At 36.0% G+C, this 21018-nt stretch overlaps 2 protein-coding genes and 1 long non-coding RNA gene across 3 annotated transcripts in view; 2 read left to right on the top strand and 1 right to left on the bottom strand.

Moving 5' to 3' along the window:
* LOC117344885 (solute carrier family 35 member F6-like) overlaps window positions 1-6182 on the top strand; it is a 31938-nt gene extending 25756 nt beyond the window's left edge. Inside the window, exon 8 of the mRNA XM_033907754.1 lies at window positions 3135-6182. Coding sequence (XP_033763645.1) covers window positions 3135-3154 — 20 coding nt within the window. The 3' untranslated portion in view covers window positions 3155-6182. The remainder of the gene's footprint in view (window positions 1-3134) is intronic.
* A 485-nt stretch (window positions 6183-6667) lies between these two features.
* LOC117344886 lies at window positions 6668-8203 on the top strand. Its single transcript, XR_004536284.1, has 2 exons — window positions 6668-7117; window positions 7495-8203. It is a non-coding gene; the product is annotated as an uncharacterized LOC117344886 (long non-coding RNA).
* Window positions 8204-11375: 3172 nt separating this feature from the next.
* The window catches only part of LOC117345100 (flocculation protein FLO11-like), a 52225-nt gene continuing 42582 nt past the window's right edge, over window positions 11376-21018 (bottom strand). The window contains exons 5-6 of the mRNA XM_033908052.1: window positions 18075-18272; window positions 11376-16803 (exon numbers count right to left, since the gene is read on the bottom strand). Of these exons, the coding sequence (XP_033763943.1) occupies window positions 15850-16803; window positions 18075-18272 (1152 nt within the window). The 3' untranslated portion in view covers window positions 11376-15849. The remainder of the gene's footprint in view (window positions 16804-18074; window positions 18273-21018) is intronic.

Here is a 21018-nt window from a genome sequence, read left to right as displayed (position 1 = left end):
TAGACTTGATCTGGTGGAAATCTTTAGACTTGATCTGTTGGAAATCTTTAGACTTTATCTGTTGGAAATCTTTAGACTTGATCTGTTGGAAATCTTTAGACTTTATCTGTTGGAAATCTTCAGACTTTATCTGGTGGAAATCTTTAGACTTTATCTGGTGGACATCTTTAGACTTTATCTGGTGGAAATCTTTAGACTTTATCTGTTGGAAATCTTTAGACTTGATCTGTTGGAAATCTTTAGACTTGATCTGTTGGAAATCTTTAGACTTGATCTGGTGGAAATCTTTAGACTTGATCTGTTGGAAATCTTTAGACTTTATCTGGTGGAAATCTTTAGACTTTATCTGGTGGAAATCTTTAGACTTTATCTGGTGGAAATCTTTAGACTTGATCTGTTGGAAATCTTTAGACTTTATCTGTTGGAAATCTTTAGACTTTATCTGGTGGAAATCTTTAGACTTTATCTGGTGGAAATCTTTAGACTTTATCTGTTGGAAATCTTTAGACTTGATCTGGTGGAAATCTTTAGACTTGATCTGTTGGAAATCTTTAGACTTGATCTGTTGGAAATCTTTAGACTTGATCTGGTGGAAATCTGTAGACTTTATCTGTTGGAAATCTTTAGACTTTATCTGGTGGAAATCTTTAGACTTGATCTGTTGGAAATCTTTAGACTTTATCTGTTGGAAATCCTTAGACTTAATCTGTTGGAAATCTTTAGACTTTATCTAGTGGAAATCTTTAGACTTTATCTGGTGGAAATCTTTAGACTTGATCTGTTGGAAATATTTAGACTTTATCTGGTGGAAATCTTTAGACTTGATCTGGTGGAAATCTTTAGACTTTATCTGTTGGAAATCTTTAGACTTTATCTGGTGGAAATCTTTAGACTGTATCTGGTGGAAATCTTTAGAATTTATCTGGTGGAAATCTTTAGACTTTATCTGTTGGAAATCTTTAGACTTTATCTGGTGGAAATCTTTAGACTTGATCTGGTGGGAAATCTTTAGACTTGATCTGTTGGAAATCTTTAGACTTGATCTGTTGGAAATCTTTAGACTTTATCTGTTGGAAATCTTTAGACTTTATTTGTTGGAAATCCTTAGACTTTATCTGTTGGAAATCTTTAGACTTTATCTGTTGGAAATCTTTAGACTTTATCTGTTGGAAATCTTTAGACTTTATCTGGTGGAAATCTTTAGACTTTATCTGTTGGAAATCTTTACACTTTATCTGTTGGAAATCTTTACACTTTATCTGTTGGAAATCTTTAGACTTTATCTGTTGGAAATCTTTAGACTTTATCTGATGGAAATCTTTAGACTTGATCTGTTGGAAATCTTTAGACTTGATCTGTTGGAAATCTTGAGACTTTATCTGGTGGAAATCTTTAGACTTGATCTGGTTGAAATCTTTAGACTTGATCTGTTGGAAATCTTTAGACTTTATGTGGTGGACATCTTTGAAAACAATACACTTTGTTTAAAGTTGTCTATCAAACCCTATCTAAACTGGACTCTTCATCTAGACTTCCAAATCTTGAGTGAAGCTGAACTAACCTAAGTCTAAACCTCTCTAAACTGAACTCAGTCTTAACTGGACTCTGTCGGAACTGGACTCTGTCGGAACTAATCTCCATCTAAACATATCTAAATTAGACTCTGTCTGAACCGAGCTCAGTCTAACCTGTCTAAACTAGACTCTGTCTGAACTGAGCTCAGTCTAACCTGTCTAAACTAGACTCTGTCTGAACTGAGCTCCGTCTAACCTGTCTAAACTAGACTCTGTCTGAACTGAGGTCAGTCTAACCTGTCTAAACTAGACTCTGTCTGAACTGAGGTCAGTCTAACCTGTCTAAACTAGACTCTGTCTGAACTGAGCTCAGTCTAACCTGTCTAAACTAGACTCTGTCTGAACTGAGCTCAGTCTAACCTGTCTAAACTAGACTCTGTCTGAACTGAGGTCAATCTAACCTGTCTAAACTAGACTCTGTCTGAACTGAGGTCAGTCTAACCTGTCTAAACTAGACTCTGTCTGAACTGAGCTCAGTCTAACCTGTCTAAACTAGACTCTGTCTGAACTGAGCTCCGTCTAACCTGTCTAAACTAGACTCTGTCTGAACTGAGCTCAGTCTAACCTGTCTAAACTAGACTCTGTCTGAACTGAGGTCAGTCTAACCTGTCTAAACTAGACTCTGTCTGAACTGAGCTCAGTCTAACCTGTCTAAACTAGACTCTGTCTGAACTGAGCTCCGTCTAACCTGTCTAAACTAGACTCTGTCTGAACTGAGGTCAGTCTAACCTGTCTAAACTAGACTCTGTCTGAACTGAGCTCAGTCTAACCTGTCTAAACTAGACTCTGTCTGAACTGAGCTCAGTCTGACCTGTCTAAACTAGACTCTGTCTGAACTGAGGTCAGTCTGACCTGTCTAAACTAGACTCTGTCTGAACTGAGGTCAGTCTAACCTGTCTAAACTAGACTCTGTCTGAACTGAGCTCAGTCTAACCTGTCTAAACTAGACTCTGTCTGAACTGAGGTCAGACTAACCTGTCTAAACTAGACTCTGTCTGAACTGAGCTCAGTCTAACCTGTCTAAACTAGACTCTGTCTGAACTGAGGTCAGTCTAACCTGTCTAAACTAGACTCTGTCTGAACTGAGCTCAGTCTAACCTGTCTAAACTAGACCCTGTCTGAACTGAGCTCCGTCTAACCTGTCTAAAACTAGACTCTGTCTGAACTGAGCTCAGTCTAACCTGTCTAAACTAGACTCTGTCTGAACTGAGCTCAGTCTAACCTGTCTAAACTAGACTCTGTCTGAACTGAGCTCAGTCTAACCTGTCTAAACTAGACTCTGTCTGAACTGAGCTCAGTCTAACCTGTCTAAACTAGACTCTGTCTGAACTGAGCTCAGTCTAACCTGTCTAAACTAGACTCTGTCTGAACTAAGCTCAGTCTAACCTGTCTAAACTAGACTCTGTCTGAACTGAGGTCAGTCTAACCTGTCTAAACTAGACTCTGTCTGAACTAAGCTCAGTCTAAAGCTGTCTTAACTGGACCCTTGCTTAACCTTTCTAAACTGTTTTTAATAGAATTTTGCTTGATTCATTACATTTTATGGTTTTTTTTTTCCAGGAATACAAGAAAATGCCTAGAAGTACCTGCCATTTGGAATGGATACCAATCTTACTATCATAATGATCATGGTAGCACTGAGAACAGTGGGAATCACATATTCTAAATCAAAATATGGACATAGTGACTTAGGGAAAAGTATACTTTGGACCTTACATAAAAAATGTGAACAACACTTTAAAGGTATATCCAGTGAACGAAGTATAGTGTATACTTTGTTGTAGTCCTTCCATTATAAAGTCAATGGATGTTTAGATGTTATTATGGTGCTATATATAGCAGGGAATCCTGGTGATGCTTAATCCAGTATACAGTAAACTGGATGTAAAGATGTGTTTGTGATACTATATGTAGTAGGTAATCCTTGTGTTACTATATATAGTAGGGAATCCTTGTGATACTATATATAGTAAGGAATCCTTGTGATGATATATAAAATAGGGAATCCTTGTAATACTATATATAGTAGGGAATCCTTGTGATGCTATATATAGTAGGGAATCCTTGTGATGCTATATATAGTAGGGAATCCTTGTGATGCTATATATAGTAGGGGATCCTTGTGATGCTATATATAATACGGAATCCTTGTGAGGATATATCCAGTAAACTGGATGTAAAGATGTGCTTGCAATACTACACTGTATATATAGTAGGGAATCCTTGTGTTCTTATTTAATAGTAATGTCTATGATGCTATATTTAGAAGGGAATCCCTGTGATTCTACAGCATATGAATTATGTTTTTTTTTTGTGTAGAAAATGGTTTGTTTGATCAGTTTTACAGTGCTGGGGCAGGACCACACAATTTCACTGTCACATGAAGACCACCTGTTTGATATTAATATATAGGCAGCCATTAAGATTAATCTTGATCAGGTGGATAAAGTAAGAGGGAGTATTGATTCAGCTATTTACTGACATTCCAGATTTATTTGTATTTGTGCCCTCGGCAAATACAGAACAGAGGATCAATACATTGTCTATTACCGTATTTATCCTCAAATAAGCCCCCTCCCCTGGTGTAAAAGTTTATTACCATATATATCCTCAAATAAGCTCCCTCCACTTGTGTAAAAGTTTAATACCATATTTATCCTCAAATTAGCTCCCCCACTGGTGTAAAAGTTTACTACCATATTAATCCTCAAATAAGCTCCCTCCGCTGGTGTAAAAGTTTACTACCATATTTATCCTCAAATAAGCTCCCTCCCCCTATTGTACAGGTTTATTACTTTGATACATGTAATCCTCAAATAAGCTCCTTCGCCTAGAGTACAAGTTTAGAACCATATTTATTCTCAAACAAGCCCCCTCCGACGCATTGGTATAAAAGTTTAAAGTTTGGGGAGGGCTTATATGTGAACCACTTTAAAATTATTGTACACAGTTTTAAAATTGATGATTTTGCAACAAGAAAGCAGAGCTTATTTGTGAGGAGGGGCTTATTTTGGGATAAATACAGTATTCTTGTACGAGTGCATTTTATTTATGCAATACTAGACCATACAGATCACATACATTTATTTCTATTAACATATTAGCCCTGGATTCTATACACTGAAGGGGCCGTGGTGGCCAAGTGGTTAAGGTATCTTGACACTATCACTTATTTAAGCCCTCCACCTCTGGGTGTCGAGTTTGAAACCCACATGGGGCAGTTGCCTGGTACTGACTGTAGGCCGGTGGTTTTTCTCTGTGTACTCAGGCTTTCCACTACCTCCAAAAACCAGGCACGTCCTTAAATGACCCTGGCTAATAGGACGTTAATAAAACTCAATCAAACTACAGTGTATACACCTTAACTTGACTGAGAGGCTTTATAATATCGGAGTCATATTCTTCTTATAAATATAAATTCACAGGTCAAGTATATGTCTTATAGCCTATTATTTTACATTTGCAAAACAAATATATTAACTTATATTAATCATACTTCTTGTACCGGATGGAAATGTGCAAGAGGTCTTCCTGTGGGAGGAAACCGGAGTGCCGCTTTGGTGAAAGGCAAGTGACGAAGTAACATTGTTTATTTAACAATAAATACCAGGTAGTCTATAAGGTCTCAATCATTGTCTTACTGTCTCTGTGATGTTTAATATGTTTTAAATGTTAGTTAGTATTGATGATTTTGTTGTCTTTATCCTTGTTTGTAGTTTTGTTGAAATGAAATCGAGAGGAAAATATAGGTACAATCCCTCATGTTTATTGACCCACTTTTAAGTGGATTATAGAAAGCAGGTGTTTACATGGCTAGTGACTCTTTGGTGTTTGATTGCCATGTTCGTATTCCTGTTAAATCTGACGGGAGTATTGTGGTAGAGTGTCATTCATACGGATGTCAAGAGATCTCTTCCTGCATTTTTTAAACCAATCTTTTTGAAATTTGGTATGCATTAAATACCGTTTTGTTTCCCTGAATGGCATTTGGATTCGATTCTGTTTGCAAACTTATTGTCCTTTCTTTCAGTACTAGATTATTCATTTTTGTCTGGGGATCTCCTACATTTTTTCAACAAATTTCTTTGAAACTTGGTTGGCATTAAATGTATAACCATGGTATATACGTGTAGTTGTGTTTCTCTGAACAGCATTTTGATTCAACTATTTTATTTTGATTGAGTGCTTGAATTTTTTCTGTTGATTTCTTTTTGAGACTTGGTAGTCTTTATAATCATGATACCATGTCGTGTTTAATGAGTTGGAGACTAACTTCTGATTAATTGTATTCCTAAAACTCGAAAATTAAACAGTGACTTTGTTTAGTGAAAGGTTAGAGGCATGCCACCCAAGCACTCCTAAGGTGATAAAAATCTCTTAACGCAAGATAGTATATAACACAGCTAAATGGCATTTGATGGGCATATATTGTTCTGCCCCACGGCACTCTTAATTAGCTTAATAATCTACAAGGGACTATTTTAATACATTTTTACTATTTTCAATGACTCAAAGTCAAATGTTCACTGTGAATTGTAACTGTATCATGAAATATTTGTATTCTTTGTGATAACATGATACATTTTGTGAATTAAACATTGCATATTTTTTGTTATATTATAATGTTAATATCAATATGGTATATTTTGATTGAGGAAATGTAACATTGTATTATATGTAATGATGCAATTGATATGACAAGTAATGGCCGTCATCAGTTCTATTGGTAACCTTTCATATTTTTGTTTAATTGTAAAAGAGCAACTATTCAATCTGCTCCAGCTGCATGAAAAGTAATAGATACATAATGGGTACGAGTGATGTATCGGATATATCACACGAGTGCGTAGCACGAGTGTGATATATGCGATACGTCACGAGTATTATAATGTTAATATCAATATGGTATATTTTGATTGAGGAAATGTAACATTGTATTATATGTAATGATGCAATTGATATGACAAGTAATGGCCGTCATCAGTTCTATTGGTAACCTTTCATATTTTTGTTTAATTGTAAAAGAGCAACTATTCAATCTGCTCCAGCTGCATGAAAAGTAATAGATACATAATGGGTACGAGTGATGTATCGGATATATCACACGAGTGCGTCCAATGACAGTCGATGTTTTGTCACCCACGTGCCTAGGGGTGGAGCTATAAAATTGATCAGAACCTGTCACTGTGATATGTTTCCCGCCAATTTCTGACACGTTTTGTTTTCTGTCACAGTAGCCCATTCATTTCTAGTGAGACTGTCAACCATGACGGATCAGTTACTGATCACTGATGTCGATGTGTTCACTGACCTCGACGATATAACATTATCACAGGCCGTAGATAAGTATGAGTATGAACTTGAAGATAGTGACACGGTAGCTACTGACATTGGAATAGTTGATACCAAGGAATTAACTCAGCCAATTGTTGTAAATGAACTGAATGGTAATGTGAAAAACATGTGAAAGGCTGCAGGATTCGAGGGAAATTACATAAACCATTCCGGAAAGAGGACCTGCGCTACTTCCCTTTACCAAGCAGGTAAGTCTAAAATCATATCGTTTGAACAAATTGTGAAATGAAATATTTTTCGTAAATTTCGACGTTCACAATGTCACAAAATCCTTTCAAAATCCGTGAAATTGTTCATAAAGAAATCAATGAATCGGTTAATCGGTATTTTTATCCACTCGTCTTGTTATCATTTTCATCACTACATTATTTATGTATTTTGTTTATGATAGGATTTTTGTGCAACGAAAGTATATTGTTACATTTAGCGTAATCTGTATAACCATTTTTTTTAAATGACTGAAATTTTATATGTAATCATGTAATGTATGCTTTTTTTTACTGACCTGTTAAAATGGATTTTACTTAATAAAATATTAACAGGGTTTTATATTCTGTTTGGTCAGGTTTTGATGAACAACTCATTATGGACAGAACGGTACATCGCAGCAGGGCTGTACGTGCATACAAGGTGAAGAAAGAAGACGGAAAATTTCTAAACGGCACTCGTATTTCATTAAATTTTGTTCGAAATGCATTTCCTGTCTTTGTTCATTTGTCACGCCTACATTTGAAATTGGCCCCGCCTCAAGACTGAGGCATGGACCAATCAGAAATGCCATGTGATATTTCAGATATCACATAAGTGATATTTGAAATATCACATAGTATGCAATATATCGCCAACAAAAGATCAAAGAAAAACCGAGGCGTCATTGGATAATGGTTGGTGATTTTTGTATGTTTTGTTATGTCATAGCCTCATAGGTGATACAGAGTAACAATGTTACATTGTTGTAATACATTGTAATACATTGTAATATTGAGTATTACGTTGGTATCAATGATATGTTAGTAGAATGCTTATCATGATTCATTAGACTTTTGACATAAAATCCATTCATTGTTGTTTGACCTTGACTTCAAATTACTTAATCGTTGAACATTCATTTTGCCAAATGAACAATTGAGCAATATCCTTTAATGTTGATTCCAATACATGAAATTGATCACATTCTGAATTGTATTTAAGTAAATGACAGGTGTTGCATATGCTTAAGATATATTTTTATATGCTTAACATATATTTATATGAATAAAATGTCTGAACATGAGGAAAATTTTTGAATTTTCAAATGCTGGTATTGCACCCAATTTAGAACATTTGCATTATGCTAGCCTTTAAGTTCTCATGTTTTGTGTTCATTCAAAGTTAACATTCATCTGATAAATTCTTATAATTGTATTTCATTGAATAAATTCGAATTTAGATCATAATCATATCAATGGATGCATGTGAAAGTCGGAGATGTCTTCAACAACTGACATGGCATAACAAGAGCTTTCCATCGTAAAATCATCAGGAAGGTCTACATCACTGTAGATGTGAAACTGTATAAAGAACAGACAGGGTGTAGACCTGGCCGGGGATATTGAGCAAATATTTACACTGAAAAATATCAGAGCATAGAAAGGTTGTGTTAATTTCGTTGATTTTGAGAAAGCCTTTGATAGCATTAACGGAGAAAGTCTTTGGTAAATTGTACAATCATATACATGAAGTACCCCACATCATCTTATAGACATCATCTATACATCAGACACTCTCAGATAGAATACATTCACCACCCTCCCACTAACATATTCAAAGCAAAGTCAACAAACTCCCACAAGTATGGAGGACAGAGGTCATGACCTTGAATGTAAACAACCCACTCATCATACTAGACACCTTTATATGTAGACATGGAAATTTATGAGAGGGGACAGCCCTCTTTTTGGACACTGGAGGGAAACAGAAGGGGGGGAACCCAAAATCATCTAGCTATGAACAATGGAGGTTGAAAATAAAGAACAGATGAAGAGTTGGAGCACACTTCAGAAACTAACCCGCGACACACAAGGATAGGGAGACCTAGTTACTGCCCTACATATTAAGCGTACTAACCAGCATAACAACATCCTGAATGGGTCACAAGACTACAAAATCCTCAACAATCCATTAAAATTGACCCAGAAAATGATATCTGATGTACGGTATATCCCCACTTCAGATAAGTGTATCGTGTGTAATACAGACCCCAGGTAGCTATTATCTGTGTTTACATCACAAAACACGCATCATTTAATATTGACAAGAATTAAATATGTATGACACTCTGAAATAATTTCAGGTGAGCGTCTCATGAAGTCATTCTGTCTTAATCATCAAGGTGATACAATGTATGTAAGAAATATTCCATGAAAACATTCGTACAAGATTGCAGATGTAATTTAAATGAAAATTGTACATATAATTTATTACCTTTCTTTAACTATTGGTCAAATTAAAATAAACACAACATGGAATGTTACTGTCAATTCCATTTATACCTTACCTGGACCAACACCATTGGTTTCCATGGTTACTATTCAACATTATAACAATGATTTTGATGATTATCATCTTACAGATTGATAAAGCTAAATGGTCCAGCAATATCCAAGTTAAGATAATACAACTCTCCAAATTGAATCAACTAATGACCACACATACTTGACTACTACCAAATAAAGTCTATTATACTCACTATAATCAAATATGTAGAAAAATATAAAAACTTACAAAGATTAATTGTGACTTTTTTTTATTTCAAAGAAGAAAATATGTTGACACATGAGTTTAAACACCATAAAATATTACAATGGTAACAAACGACTTTTCAATAAAGTCAATATACAGTCAAACAAATTGATGGAAATGTATACAGTACAGGGGGAGGGATAGGTATATGTAGTTATGACTTCACCTGTACAAACTGATTATATTATTGTGTGCTACACTCTGTAGACTTTGCCAGATAGTTGTTATTGTGAGAGTTACCTCCCCTAGACTTTCTGTAATTTTATTGTGAGAGTGACCTTCCAAAGTATTTTTGTAATTTTATTGTAAGAGTTATCTCCCCTAGCCTGTTAGTAATTTCATTGTGAGAGTTATCTCCCCCATACTTCCTGGTAATTTAATTGTGAGAGTTATCTCCCCTAGATTTTGTGGTAATTTTATTGTGAGAGTTATCTCCCCTATAATAAATTTTCTACTAGCTATGGTTTATTGGGAGAGTTACCTCCCATTTTCATTCTGCAACATGCATTTATATGAAGTTGCAGGTAATAAAGAGTTTAAAACAGTTTGGGGGGGGGGGGGAAAGGATAATGTTATTATGAAAATAATAGAGACCAAGTTTTTGAAGTGGTAATGTTCAGAGTGTGCACACTGTTTCAGAACAATGCATTTCATTGAGTAAATGATTTTTCTCAGTGTAAAATATATTGGCTATTCTATTATATAACATCACAGAGAAAAAATGGTGTTCTTTCTATTGATGAACTTATTGTCAAGTTTTCTCCTGGAAAAGTGACATATAGTCATTATATATCAATTTAATAACAAAATTATGTATGATAAATTATAAAATATTGATGTAGATCATGATTAATCGTCATCATACTGCTGTAGGGTATCAGTTTTTATTGATATAAAGTATATATTTACATCTGCTGCAACCATTACATACATTATAATTTGATTAAAAACGGTTTACAAATCTTCTACTAGGAGAGCAAAATCTACAATATACATGTAGTTTTAACTTGTATAAAACAAACAGTAAAAGTTCCACAGAAAAGTTTGTCATTAAAAAGATATTTACCAAAACTTTGATCTATGTACAATAACGAGTGACTGGAATGTGACATATAAATGATATAATGGGAAACTGCTCTAACAAAAATTATGGCAATTTCACAGTTTTTTTTTTTTTTTTTTTTACACTACAGAGACAGTTTCATCAGTATCAAGGAGGAGGATTCAGTGTCTGTAGAAGCTATGATAGTTATAATATATATATATATATTGCCATTTTCTGTAAGACTCGTAACAAATGATGTCTACTAATTCTGATCAGTTAATTATTAAATATGAAATATGTGTTGCTGGTCATGGAAATAGAGGGTTATTTGAAAGAGTTGAAATACAACATGTATATAGTAAAAAAGGGGAATTGAAATGGTCACTTAAAATACAGGGTCACCTCCTAATTAATATAAACTCCTGGACAGATTTGACTGTAGTCTGTCATTGGGCTACTATATATATATATATTGCTATTGCTCCAGTTGGAGAACTACAATGTGTAGTAGGCATTAAATGTTAAGCAAAACCAGTAACCACCTTGTTATAATACTGCAGTAAACAGATCCAGACTTCGTGTGTATGTATCGTGTATACACTGGTAAAGACAACAAGATATTACCATTAAATATTAATTTGTTTATGAATAGCAAGTTGAACTTCCAATACATCCATACTGTATGTTCATCTTTAACTCAATAGACAAAACTAAATCATGCTTTAGCAGAAAAAAATACTTTTTCCTGAACAGAATCAATTTGATATCGGAGAAAATATCTTGTGATAGTTATTCGGAATGGCCAGAACATTTAACTGGAAGTGACCTAGCTACTAACGCTTTCTTGTACATACATGGGAGCTTCAAATTTGCAGAATTAAGTCGCGCAAAAAATGTAAACTCTTATGGCAGCAATCATTAGAATGTTAATGGTATATCTATATAATGTATACAAAAGTTTCTGATGTGATGTAATTACCCTGAAATGCAGGGCATCACCAGTATGACCTTACAGAATCACGAAAGCTGGTGATTAGTTTCCATAGTGTCAGAATTTAAGAACGTTGTACCCAACGCATTTACTGGGTTGTAATTAGTAACGAGTGCTCCCTAAATTGATATAAATTGCATCAATGTCTATAAACTGTGTTTCATCAAACGTCACTGTAAAGAGTATACCAAGTGTCCTTTATTGGTATCCGTGACGACCAGAAGAAATGACACCCCATGGGAGACCACTTTTGCCTGACTTGCGTGCATGCTGACGGAGAATTATCTGCTACTGGTACACAACAATTGTCCTAATTGAGTTTGTTGTTTTCTTCGCAGTATTCTTGCCTTCTCATCAATGAGCTTAAGTGTTATAGTTCTCCCTTTATAAAGCCAATGGATTCTTGACCAATTTTCAAAGATATGTTAATTATCTTCAAACACAACCACAGATTGAAAACTAAAGGCTTTCATGAAGTCTGTTGCCTTTCTCAGGCAAAGAGTAAAAAGATAGAGAGCCAATAACGCTCTGATACTGTAGGCAGTCTGAGGGATGGGTGATGTTTTAATTAGTCGGACCCTTATCAATTCTAGATCCAGTCTGGTTATATCTATTAGCTGGGATATGTTGTTGATGTCCAGTCCTTTAGGAGACATGTGACGTGATACACCTTTCTTGTAAAGTTGTCAATGAAGGTATTTGGAAGAGCCCTTAGCATGCTGGGCCCTGCTGATTGGTTTCTATGTCTATTTCATCCTACCTATGATGTTCACTTGGCCATGTCTGTGTTTGCTGCCTCTCCACTAGTAAATTGATATATCCTTTGCCCTACCATCTGATGTTATTTATTTGATCAAGTGTCATGTAACCATTTGATTCTATTTGATGCTTTCCTTACTAGGAAGGTTATGGCTGGGTTCTGTACCCTGGCCAACCATCTTTCCCTAAGAGGAAGGTTATGGCTGGGTTCTGTACCCTGGCCAACCATCTTTCCCTAAGAGGCAGGTTATGGCTGGGTAATTCTGTACCCTGACCGACCGTCCTTCCCTGGGAGGAAGGTTATGACTCGGTTCTTTACCCTGGCCGACCATCCGTCCCTGCAAGGAAGGTTATGGCTGGGTAATTCTGTACCCTGACCGACCGTCCTTCCCTAGCAGGAAAGTTATGGCTGGATTCTGTACCCTGGCCGACCATCCGTCCCTGCAAGGAAGGTTATGGCTGGGTTCTGTACCCTGGCCGACCATCCTTCCCTACGAGGCAGGTTATGGCTGGGTTCTGTACCCTTGCCAACCGTCCGTCCCTACGAGGCAGGTTATGGCTGGGTTCTGTACCCTGGCCAACTGTCCTTCCCTACGAGGCAGGTTATGGTCATGGATGTTTCGTGCAAAATACCATTAATGTTGGTTCAGGGTATTTGAGAAGCAGAAAATGTATATTGCTTATACATGTATTTATGGACGCATGATGATAAAGGACAAAAGGTGATTTCAATAGGTCACTTGAGGCTTTGTCAGAGTTGACCTAAAAATGACAGACGTCAAACTCAATCAAGTATGAAAAGATCAAGTGCAGTTATTTTTTGCATGAAATTACGTCCTTAATCCTAAATACAGTCAAACCTTGTTAACTCGAACTCTGGGAAGTCAATGACCTTAGCTGTTTAACTCTAAGTAAACATTCAGTTCTGGCCTTGAAAATCCTATGTAATATATACTTGTTTACCTAAAACAATCTGGATATCTCAGAATTTGTTCATGGCCCATTGACTTTGAAATAATGAAGTCCCACTGTACATCATACCACCAAACATTGATCAGTATCCTCCAGAAGTTAATTTGTAATCCAGTGTAATATGAAATTTTACTGTAGACATGACTTTTTTGACACATAAAGTAATATATACATTGTATAGTAATATATACATATAACATCACAGCTCTCTGGCAACCTTACTACAAACAAATGTCTTTTTTCCAGTCAGTAAATTGTACTTATACTACAAATAAATCTGAATTACCGTATTAGGCCTAATAAGCACACCTGCCCCTATAAACACAGTTTTTTCAGGAAAAGAGGATAGGTGTGTTAATTGGAACATATAATAAAGTTCCTTACCTCGCTGATCTGCCAATATCATCATCAGACTTTTAACCAAAGACTAGATTGCTTTTGCTACATAATGGTAGGTAAATAAAAAAAATATCATTTTTTTCCAATTCCCAAATTTTTCTTTGTACATGGCTTTATTAAGTGTATTCCTTTTGTGTTTTGTAAGCATGCAGTGTGCTTATTAGGTTGAATATGGTAACAATCAATAATAAATTAACGACAGGATTTGATCCAAGGAGACATCAAAACAAAATCAGATATAATAGCGGTGACTCCACATGTGGCGCCAAGATTTAATCCCCCTTTTCAAGAATGTTTTCTTGTTTACTTAAACAAATTCTTACTTTGTTCAAGAATAATCCTTAAAACTGTCACGCCTACAGTTTGACTTGGTCATTACAAGCTAACTATACTTGAAACACCAGTGTCCTATTACAAGTACACTAGACCAGGTGAAACATTTTAAAAATCAATCATCGGTGTTAGAACATAAGACTTGTGTAAAGTTTGATGTTATATATACACAGGAGATTGAGTAGAACCAGAACAACCAAACACTTAAGTGATATAGATATTGCTGACTTCTCCCAACGTCTATCGTAAGTGCTTTACAAAAGTACAAAAATTCAATGATTCTAAAAGCTTGACATCTCATACAGATCCTGTTTATCGTAAAACCATTTCCAAGATATCCCTTACACTTGCTGAAGCATCTCACTTTTTATATCCGATTTCCAATTTGTTTTCTTTTCGAACATTGTGTTTCTGTAACTGATCCACTGTTCTCACTTATCACGTGAAAACATATCTCATTTGGGAAAACTGTCTATGTATCATTAACTTTACGGCTATCATCACTGTCTAGAGTGTATGTACTTATATTACATTGTCATATCCCAAAAAATACCAGGCATTATGATTCGCCATACTTTTTCAAGTTATCATTATGATCCACTGTGAAAATAAAAACATATTTTTAATGGAAATGAAGTAAGATGTCCATTGGGCCTGCATTGCTCACCAGTGTTATACAATGCTGCACAGGCAAACTACTTTTCACATCTAAAATCTTTTAACAAACCAAGGTCATTACCTTAATAAGAAGCCAGTCTATCTCACACTGAATGCTGCTGACCAAAACTATCATGCCCTGACCTTATGTTTACTGCACATCATCATCCTAAACTCTTGTTTTCTTCACATCATCATCCTTGACCTTTTTGTTTTCTACAGATCATCAACCTTGACCTTTTGGTTTCTACAGATCATCAACTATTTCTTCAGATCATCAACTTTGACCTTTTGGTTTCTACAGATCATCCTTTACCTGCATGGTTACTATGTCTACAGATCATCATCCTTGACCTTTTGACTACTACGGATCATCATCTTTGCCCTGGTTACTATGTATACAGATGATCAAGCTTGACCTTTGGGTTATTACAGATCATTACCTTTGACCTTGTTACTAAGTATACAGATCATCGACCTGGACCTCCTGGGTACTACAGATCATCAACCTTCACCTGGTTACTATGTATACAGATCATCGACCTTGACCTCCTGGGTACTACAGAACATCAACCTTCACCTGGTTACTATGTATACAGATCATCGACCTTGACCTCCTCAGTACTTCAGATCATCAAGCTTGACCTTTTGTCCACGGGTGAGATTGTACGAGATGTCCCGCCCATGGACATGTTTTAGCGCCTTTGAACTCGCAGAAATGACATACCAAGGTGATAAACTTAAGAGCAGCATAATAACAGGCCGAATAAAATAATTTAGTTACAGATCAAATCTGGTGGTTATTTAGAAGAAGTTTTAAAAGTTAATGCCAGAACACAAGACCACAGACATTGTGCCATTACATACACTTTCCCTCCTTAGGGAATGTGAGTAGATGATTAATTTATTACTACAATACAGTATCATAAAGTCATTATTATTCCTTCAATCACATCAGAAGATAGATAACCACACAAACGTCACTACGTTTCACACGTGCGATTGTCTGTAGCAACAGTCCCGTTCCCGGAGGAGTTCATTTGAGAGTGGACATGAGATTGGATTAATTCATTATCGGGGATGTCCGTTGATATTTGAGTGTCGCTGTTGAGCGACTGTGGTCTTACGACATTGTCAGGATATGACGTCATATTGATAAGGTTTCCACATGAGTCTATGTTGTTGTGGGTATTGTTATGACACGTTTGTGCTGTATTATCCGACTGAGGAGAGGAAGGGGGCGATGACAAAGACGATGAAGGATCATCTGATGTTAATCCATTTGAAATCATGTTCACTGTTTCTGATGTAACAGAGGAACCATTATGTTTTAAATCCTCATCAGGTGTCGTGGAACAGGTGTCCATGTCGACCTCATTGTCATAGTAACAGTCATCTTCCATGTTGTACAGTGAATTGGAGTACTCCACCTGGTTACCATAGGAGTAAGATGCATTGTGGGAACAGGAAAGGCTTTCGTCAGACTGGGTAAGACCCGCGGTAACAAACAGTAGTTCTGGAGATACCATCTCTACATCACTAGGAGAGGATGTATCAGTTGGTGAAGTGTCAAACGACATCATAGCATCTTGATTTGGAATGACAGTATTCTCATTTACACTATCAGATCTGTTGCCAAGGAGTTTCTCTTGCTCTACACCAGGTGCCGCCTCTATAGCTAACATGGGTGCTGCAACCACAGGTGCTGTCGTAACTGGTGCTGTTGCCAATGGTGCTGTTGGTGCTGTTTCGACTGGTGCTGCCACCTGTGGTTCGGTGTTGACAGGTGCTGCCACCTGTGGGTTGGGCATGTCTTCATTACAAACCTCGCCCTCACTACTGATACTGTCTACACTGATAGGACTAGGGGACTTTACTGGGGGTAATTCTGTCTCCACAGGGACTTCAGCATGAGGACAAGGCTGGGGTGAAACATCCTGGGAAGTAAACAAAATACAACAGATTGTACAAACTAGACTAGACCTTGTCATTGATGATATATAGACAACTATGTAAAGATCCAGAGGGAATATTTAGTCAGTTTATTTAATCATTGAACTGCTTTCAGTTGGAAGTTATGGGCTGATGAATGCCAACTGCACAAAGACAAATTTTGTCTTTGTCAGTTGGCATTCATCAGCCCTTAACTTCCAACTGAAAGCAGTTTAATGCTTATATTTACATTTGACAACGATTTTTAAAGACAGTATCCAGGAAGTTTGCTCCTACAATGAATGAACAAATGTTATCATCAAAGAGGGAACAGCCATCTTTAGTTATCGTGACAATTATGACGTCACAATAATAATGACGTCATAATAAAGGTTTGGAAGTTACGGACTTGTAACCTTCAAGTGAGCTTGGTAGAGTTATATAGTGGGGCTGTAGTGTAAATACATGTATAAATATAACTAGATGTTATAGAATATAGAATCATGAAAATATAAATAAATAACAATTTATTTTGTATTTTTAGAAAAAAATAAAAATTATACAAATTATACCAAAATAGTGTGAACATTTAACTAGCTGCATCTTTAATGAAATATCTCAAGTCATTGAAATAATTGTGATGAACAGGAACATTATTTTCAATCCTACATCTGTTTGTACCACAGTTAGTGAAGCTATCTCATCCCTATATCAGATCAATGTAATCTTTTCCTCTACTGATCGATTTTTAAAAAAGGTTTTAACCCAAAGCTTGCTTCTCTATCTATTCATGGGATAATTTGCCCAAGTCAAGGAAGGAAGCTAGTTTGTAGTCAAGTGGCCCCTGGATCCAGTCTCCCCACCCACCATCCCATTAGTCTAGCAAATGTCTGTATATGACGACAATAATTCTGATGTCAAAATCAGATACCTGTTTAAGAAGAAATTCCCTATAACAGTTTCCTGTCTGATGGAACTCCCCATTTTCTATGCAAACACTCTCATTATGTAGTAATTGTCAATTTTCAATGAGAAAAAATTCTCAATATTCTAACATATCAAAGAACTATGACAACTTGATTTCTGTTCAAGGATGGCAGCTCCTGTAACATTCAATTTCAAAATAGAATTTCAGGGGCAAGAATAAGAATTCTTTTAAGGTTGAAATTCAGAAATCTTCAGAAAATTATGGAGGTTTTTAAAGTCAATTATCAATTCAAATTCATAATGAGAACAAAAAAATAGCGAAAAATGTACTTATATATCAACAGAATACCTTGTCCGCCTCCTCGTCAATAAACTGTATGGAGGCGTGAGAGTCAGAGGGAGACGTTGGGATTGGTGATGGTGCCGTGACTACTAGTACTGGGTTCGAGTCCAGAAAACAGTGCTTTGGTGACATGGTGGGTGAGCTGGGGGCATCATGGCTGTTCACTGGGTAATAACGGTTACCACATTTTACTGTGGAACTGCTCTGAAACAAAAAGTCAAGTCTACGTAAAAACAGGATCACCTCAATCTAATATTACACTGGTAACTATGGCAACATAAGGGAGGTAACTTCCGCGAAAATCATAGAAATAAAAAGTAAAACAAACTAAGGGGGTCTCACATAAAATAACCCACCTCCTTCATCAGTACATATACAGTATCAGATTTTAGATATGTATATTCAAAGTGTTCAACTGTAACCTATGACCCTTTAACCCTTAGACCCTTTAACCCTTTAACCACATGATGGCCACCAAAATCTCATCAGAAATAGATCTTACTGTAATGATATTATCATATGAATATGAACTTGATATGTTGATGGCTGAACAAAGAGGCATACCAGCATGGAGACTAAAACCTTTAAATTGCTACCTTTACCAGGAGGATAAAGAGTACCATGTTTTATAATTGGTTAATCAGACAGTGTCTACAGGTGAACACTCCCTCATTTCACTACACTCCCTCAACTTCATAGCAGGTGGTATATTTTAATGGTTAATCTTTAATGTTACATAATAATGGCAATGATAAAGGATAATGACAATGATTGCCTAGCAACTATTGTTTTTATATCATCACAGCTAATGTGGAGAATTATTAAACAGCTGTATTGTATGAAACAATTGATGAAGATCGTGAATGCCGAGTCTTAATTGTGTCTAGTATAGTCAGTTGGGAAGGTAATACGAGACAAATTAAACTTTGTCTGCAGACATTCCCCACTGAATTGTTAGCTAACCTTCAGCTATTTATATATCATGATCAGAGGACAATGTAACTAAGGGACAAAGCTATTTATATATCACGATCAGAGGACAATGTAACACTAAGGGACAAAGCTATTTATATATCACGATCAGAAGACAATGTAACACAAAGGGACAAAGCTATTTATATATCACAATCAGAGGACAATGTAACTAAGGGACAAAGCTATTTATATATCATGATCAGAGGACAATGTAACACAAAGGGACAAAGCTATTTATATATCACGATCAGAGGACAATGTAACACTAAGGGACAAAGCTATTTATATATCACAATCAGAGGACAATGTAACACTAAGGGACAAAGCTATTTATATATCACGATCAGAGGACAATGTAACTAAGGGACGAAGCTATTTATATATCACGATCAGAGGACAATGTAACTAAGGGACAAAGCTATTTATATATCACGATCAGAAGACAATGTAACACTAAGGGACAAAGCTATTTATATATCACGATCAGAGGACAATGTAACACAAAGGGACAAAGCTATTTATATATCACGATCAGAGGACAATGTAACACTAAGGGACAAAGCTATTTATATATCACGATCAGAGGACAATGTAACTAAGGGACGAAGCTATTTATATATCACGATCAGAGGACAATGTAACTAAGGGACGAAGCTATTTATATATCACGATCAGAGGACAACGTAACTAAGGGACGAAGCTATTTATATATCACGATCAGAGGACAATGTAACACTAAGGGACAAAGCTATTTATATATCACGATCAGAAGACAATGTAACACTAAGGGACAAAGCTATTTATATAACACAATCAGAAGACAATGTAACTAAGGGACAAAGCTATTTATATATCATGATCAGAAGACAATGTAACTAAGGGACAAAGCTATTTATATATCACGATCAGAGGACAATGTAACTAAGGGACAAAGCTATTTATATATCACGACCAGAGGACAATGTAACACTAAGGGACAAAGCTATTTATATATTACGATCAGAGGACAATATAACACTAAGGAACAAACCCACTGGACACAAAACGTTCGGAGAACGTCCGGAAAACGTCCTATTCAGGTCACAACGTCCGGGACTTTCCTACAACGTTGTGAGAACGTTTCATGTCAAACGTTAGCTTTTGACGTTGTAACAACGTTGTAACAAGGTTTTAATGCAAACTTTGTGTATTTGTTGTTAATTTCAAACGGCTTGCAAGATTACACAAATGCCAAAGACATACCGAACGAAAACATCAAATTTCATGATAAATTTAATTATTTAATTGGCTCGAAATTTTATTTGTCAATAATGAATATGTTTAGATTAGTTTAAAAGCAACCTACGTCGCCTATAATGTGCCCTAATGATATAATATCGATCATTGATCCTTTCCTGATCCAATTTTGCTGTTAAACCTCCTTTTATGCCAATAAATGTGATCAAACTCGAACTTACAAGGTTACGATAACAAATCGGTGTTACCTCCCTTTATGTTGCAATATATATCAGCCAGGGGGCAATACAAACATTCACATTCGTTTCAAAAACATTTTTTTAAACGACTTTAATTTCAGTTTTAACTGCATGAAAATATCATATTTTGGTTGAAACCGTTGCAATTTTTCTCGGGAAAAGAAATAGATAGAGAGAAGAAAAAAGAGTATTGATATTTGCACGGTAATCTTAACTTCCGGTTCTTTGTTCTGCAAACACACGTGGGCCGTACACACACACATTTCAATCGGACTGTTGACTTGCTGTACTGGATTATGTCTTCCCGAAAATACAGATCAGTAATTCAAGGTAAGTTCTATATGATTCGTATTTTCTCATTACACTGCGTTTGATTTTGACTTGTGTTTATTTACAAACAGATCGGGCATGCTATGATTTATCTTCATGTACGTACTTACAACGGATGTACGTTTCTGGTATCACCGGGCATAAGTTTAGTTTCACGCATATTTGTTAAC

This window comes from Pecten maximus, chromosome 16 (genome assembly GCF_902652985.1).
Source record: "Pecten maximus chromosome 16, xPecMax1.1, whole genome shotgun sequence".
NCBI lineage: Eukaryota > Metazoa > Mollusca > Bivalvia > Pectinida > Pectinidae > Pecten > Pecten maximus.
The sequence above is the reverse complement of the archived record's forward strand: the minus strand, read 5'-3'. Positions and strand labels throughout refer to the sequence as shown.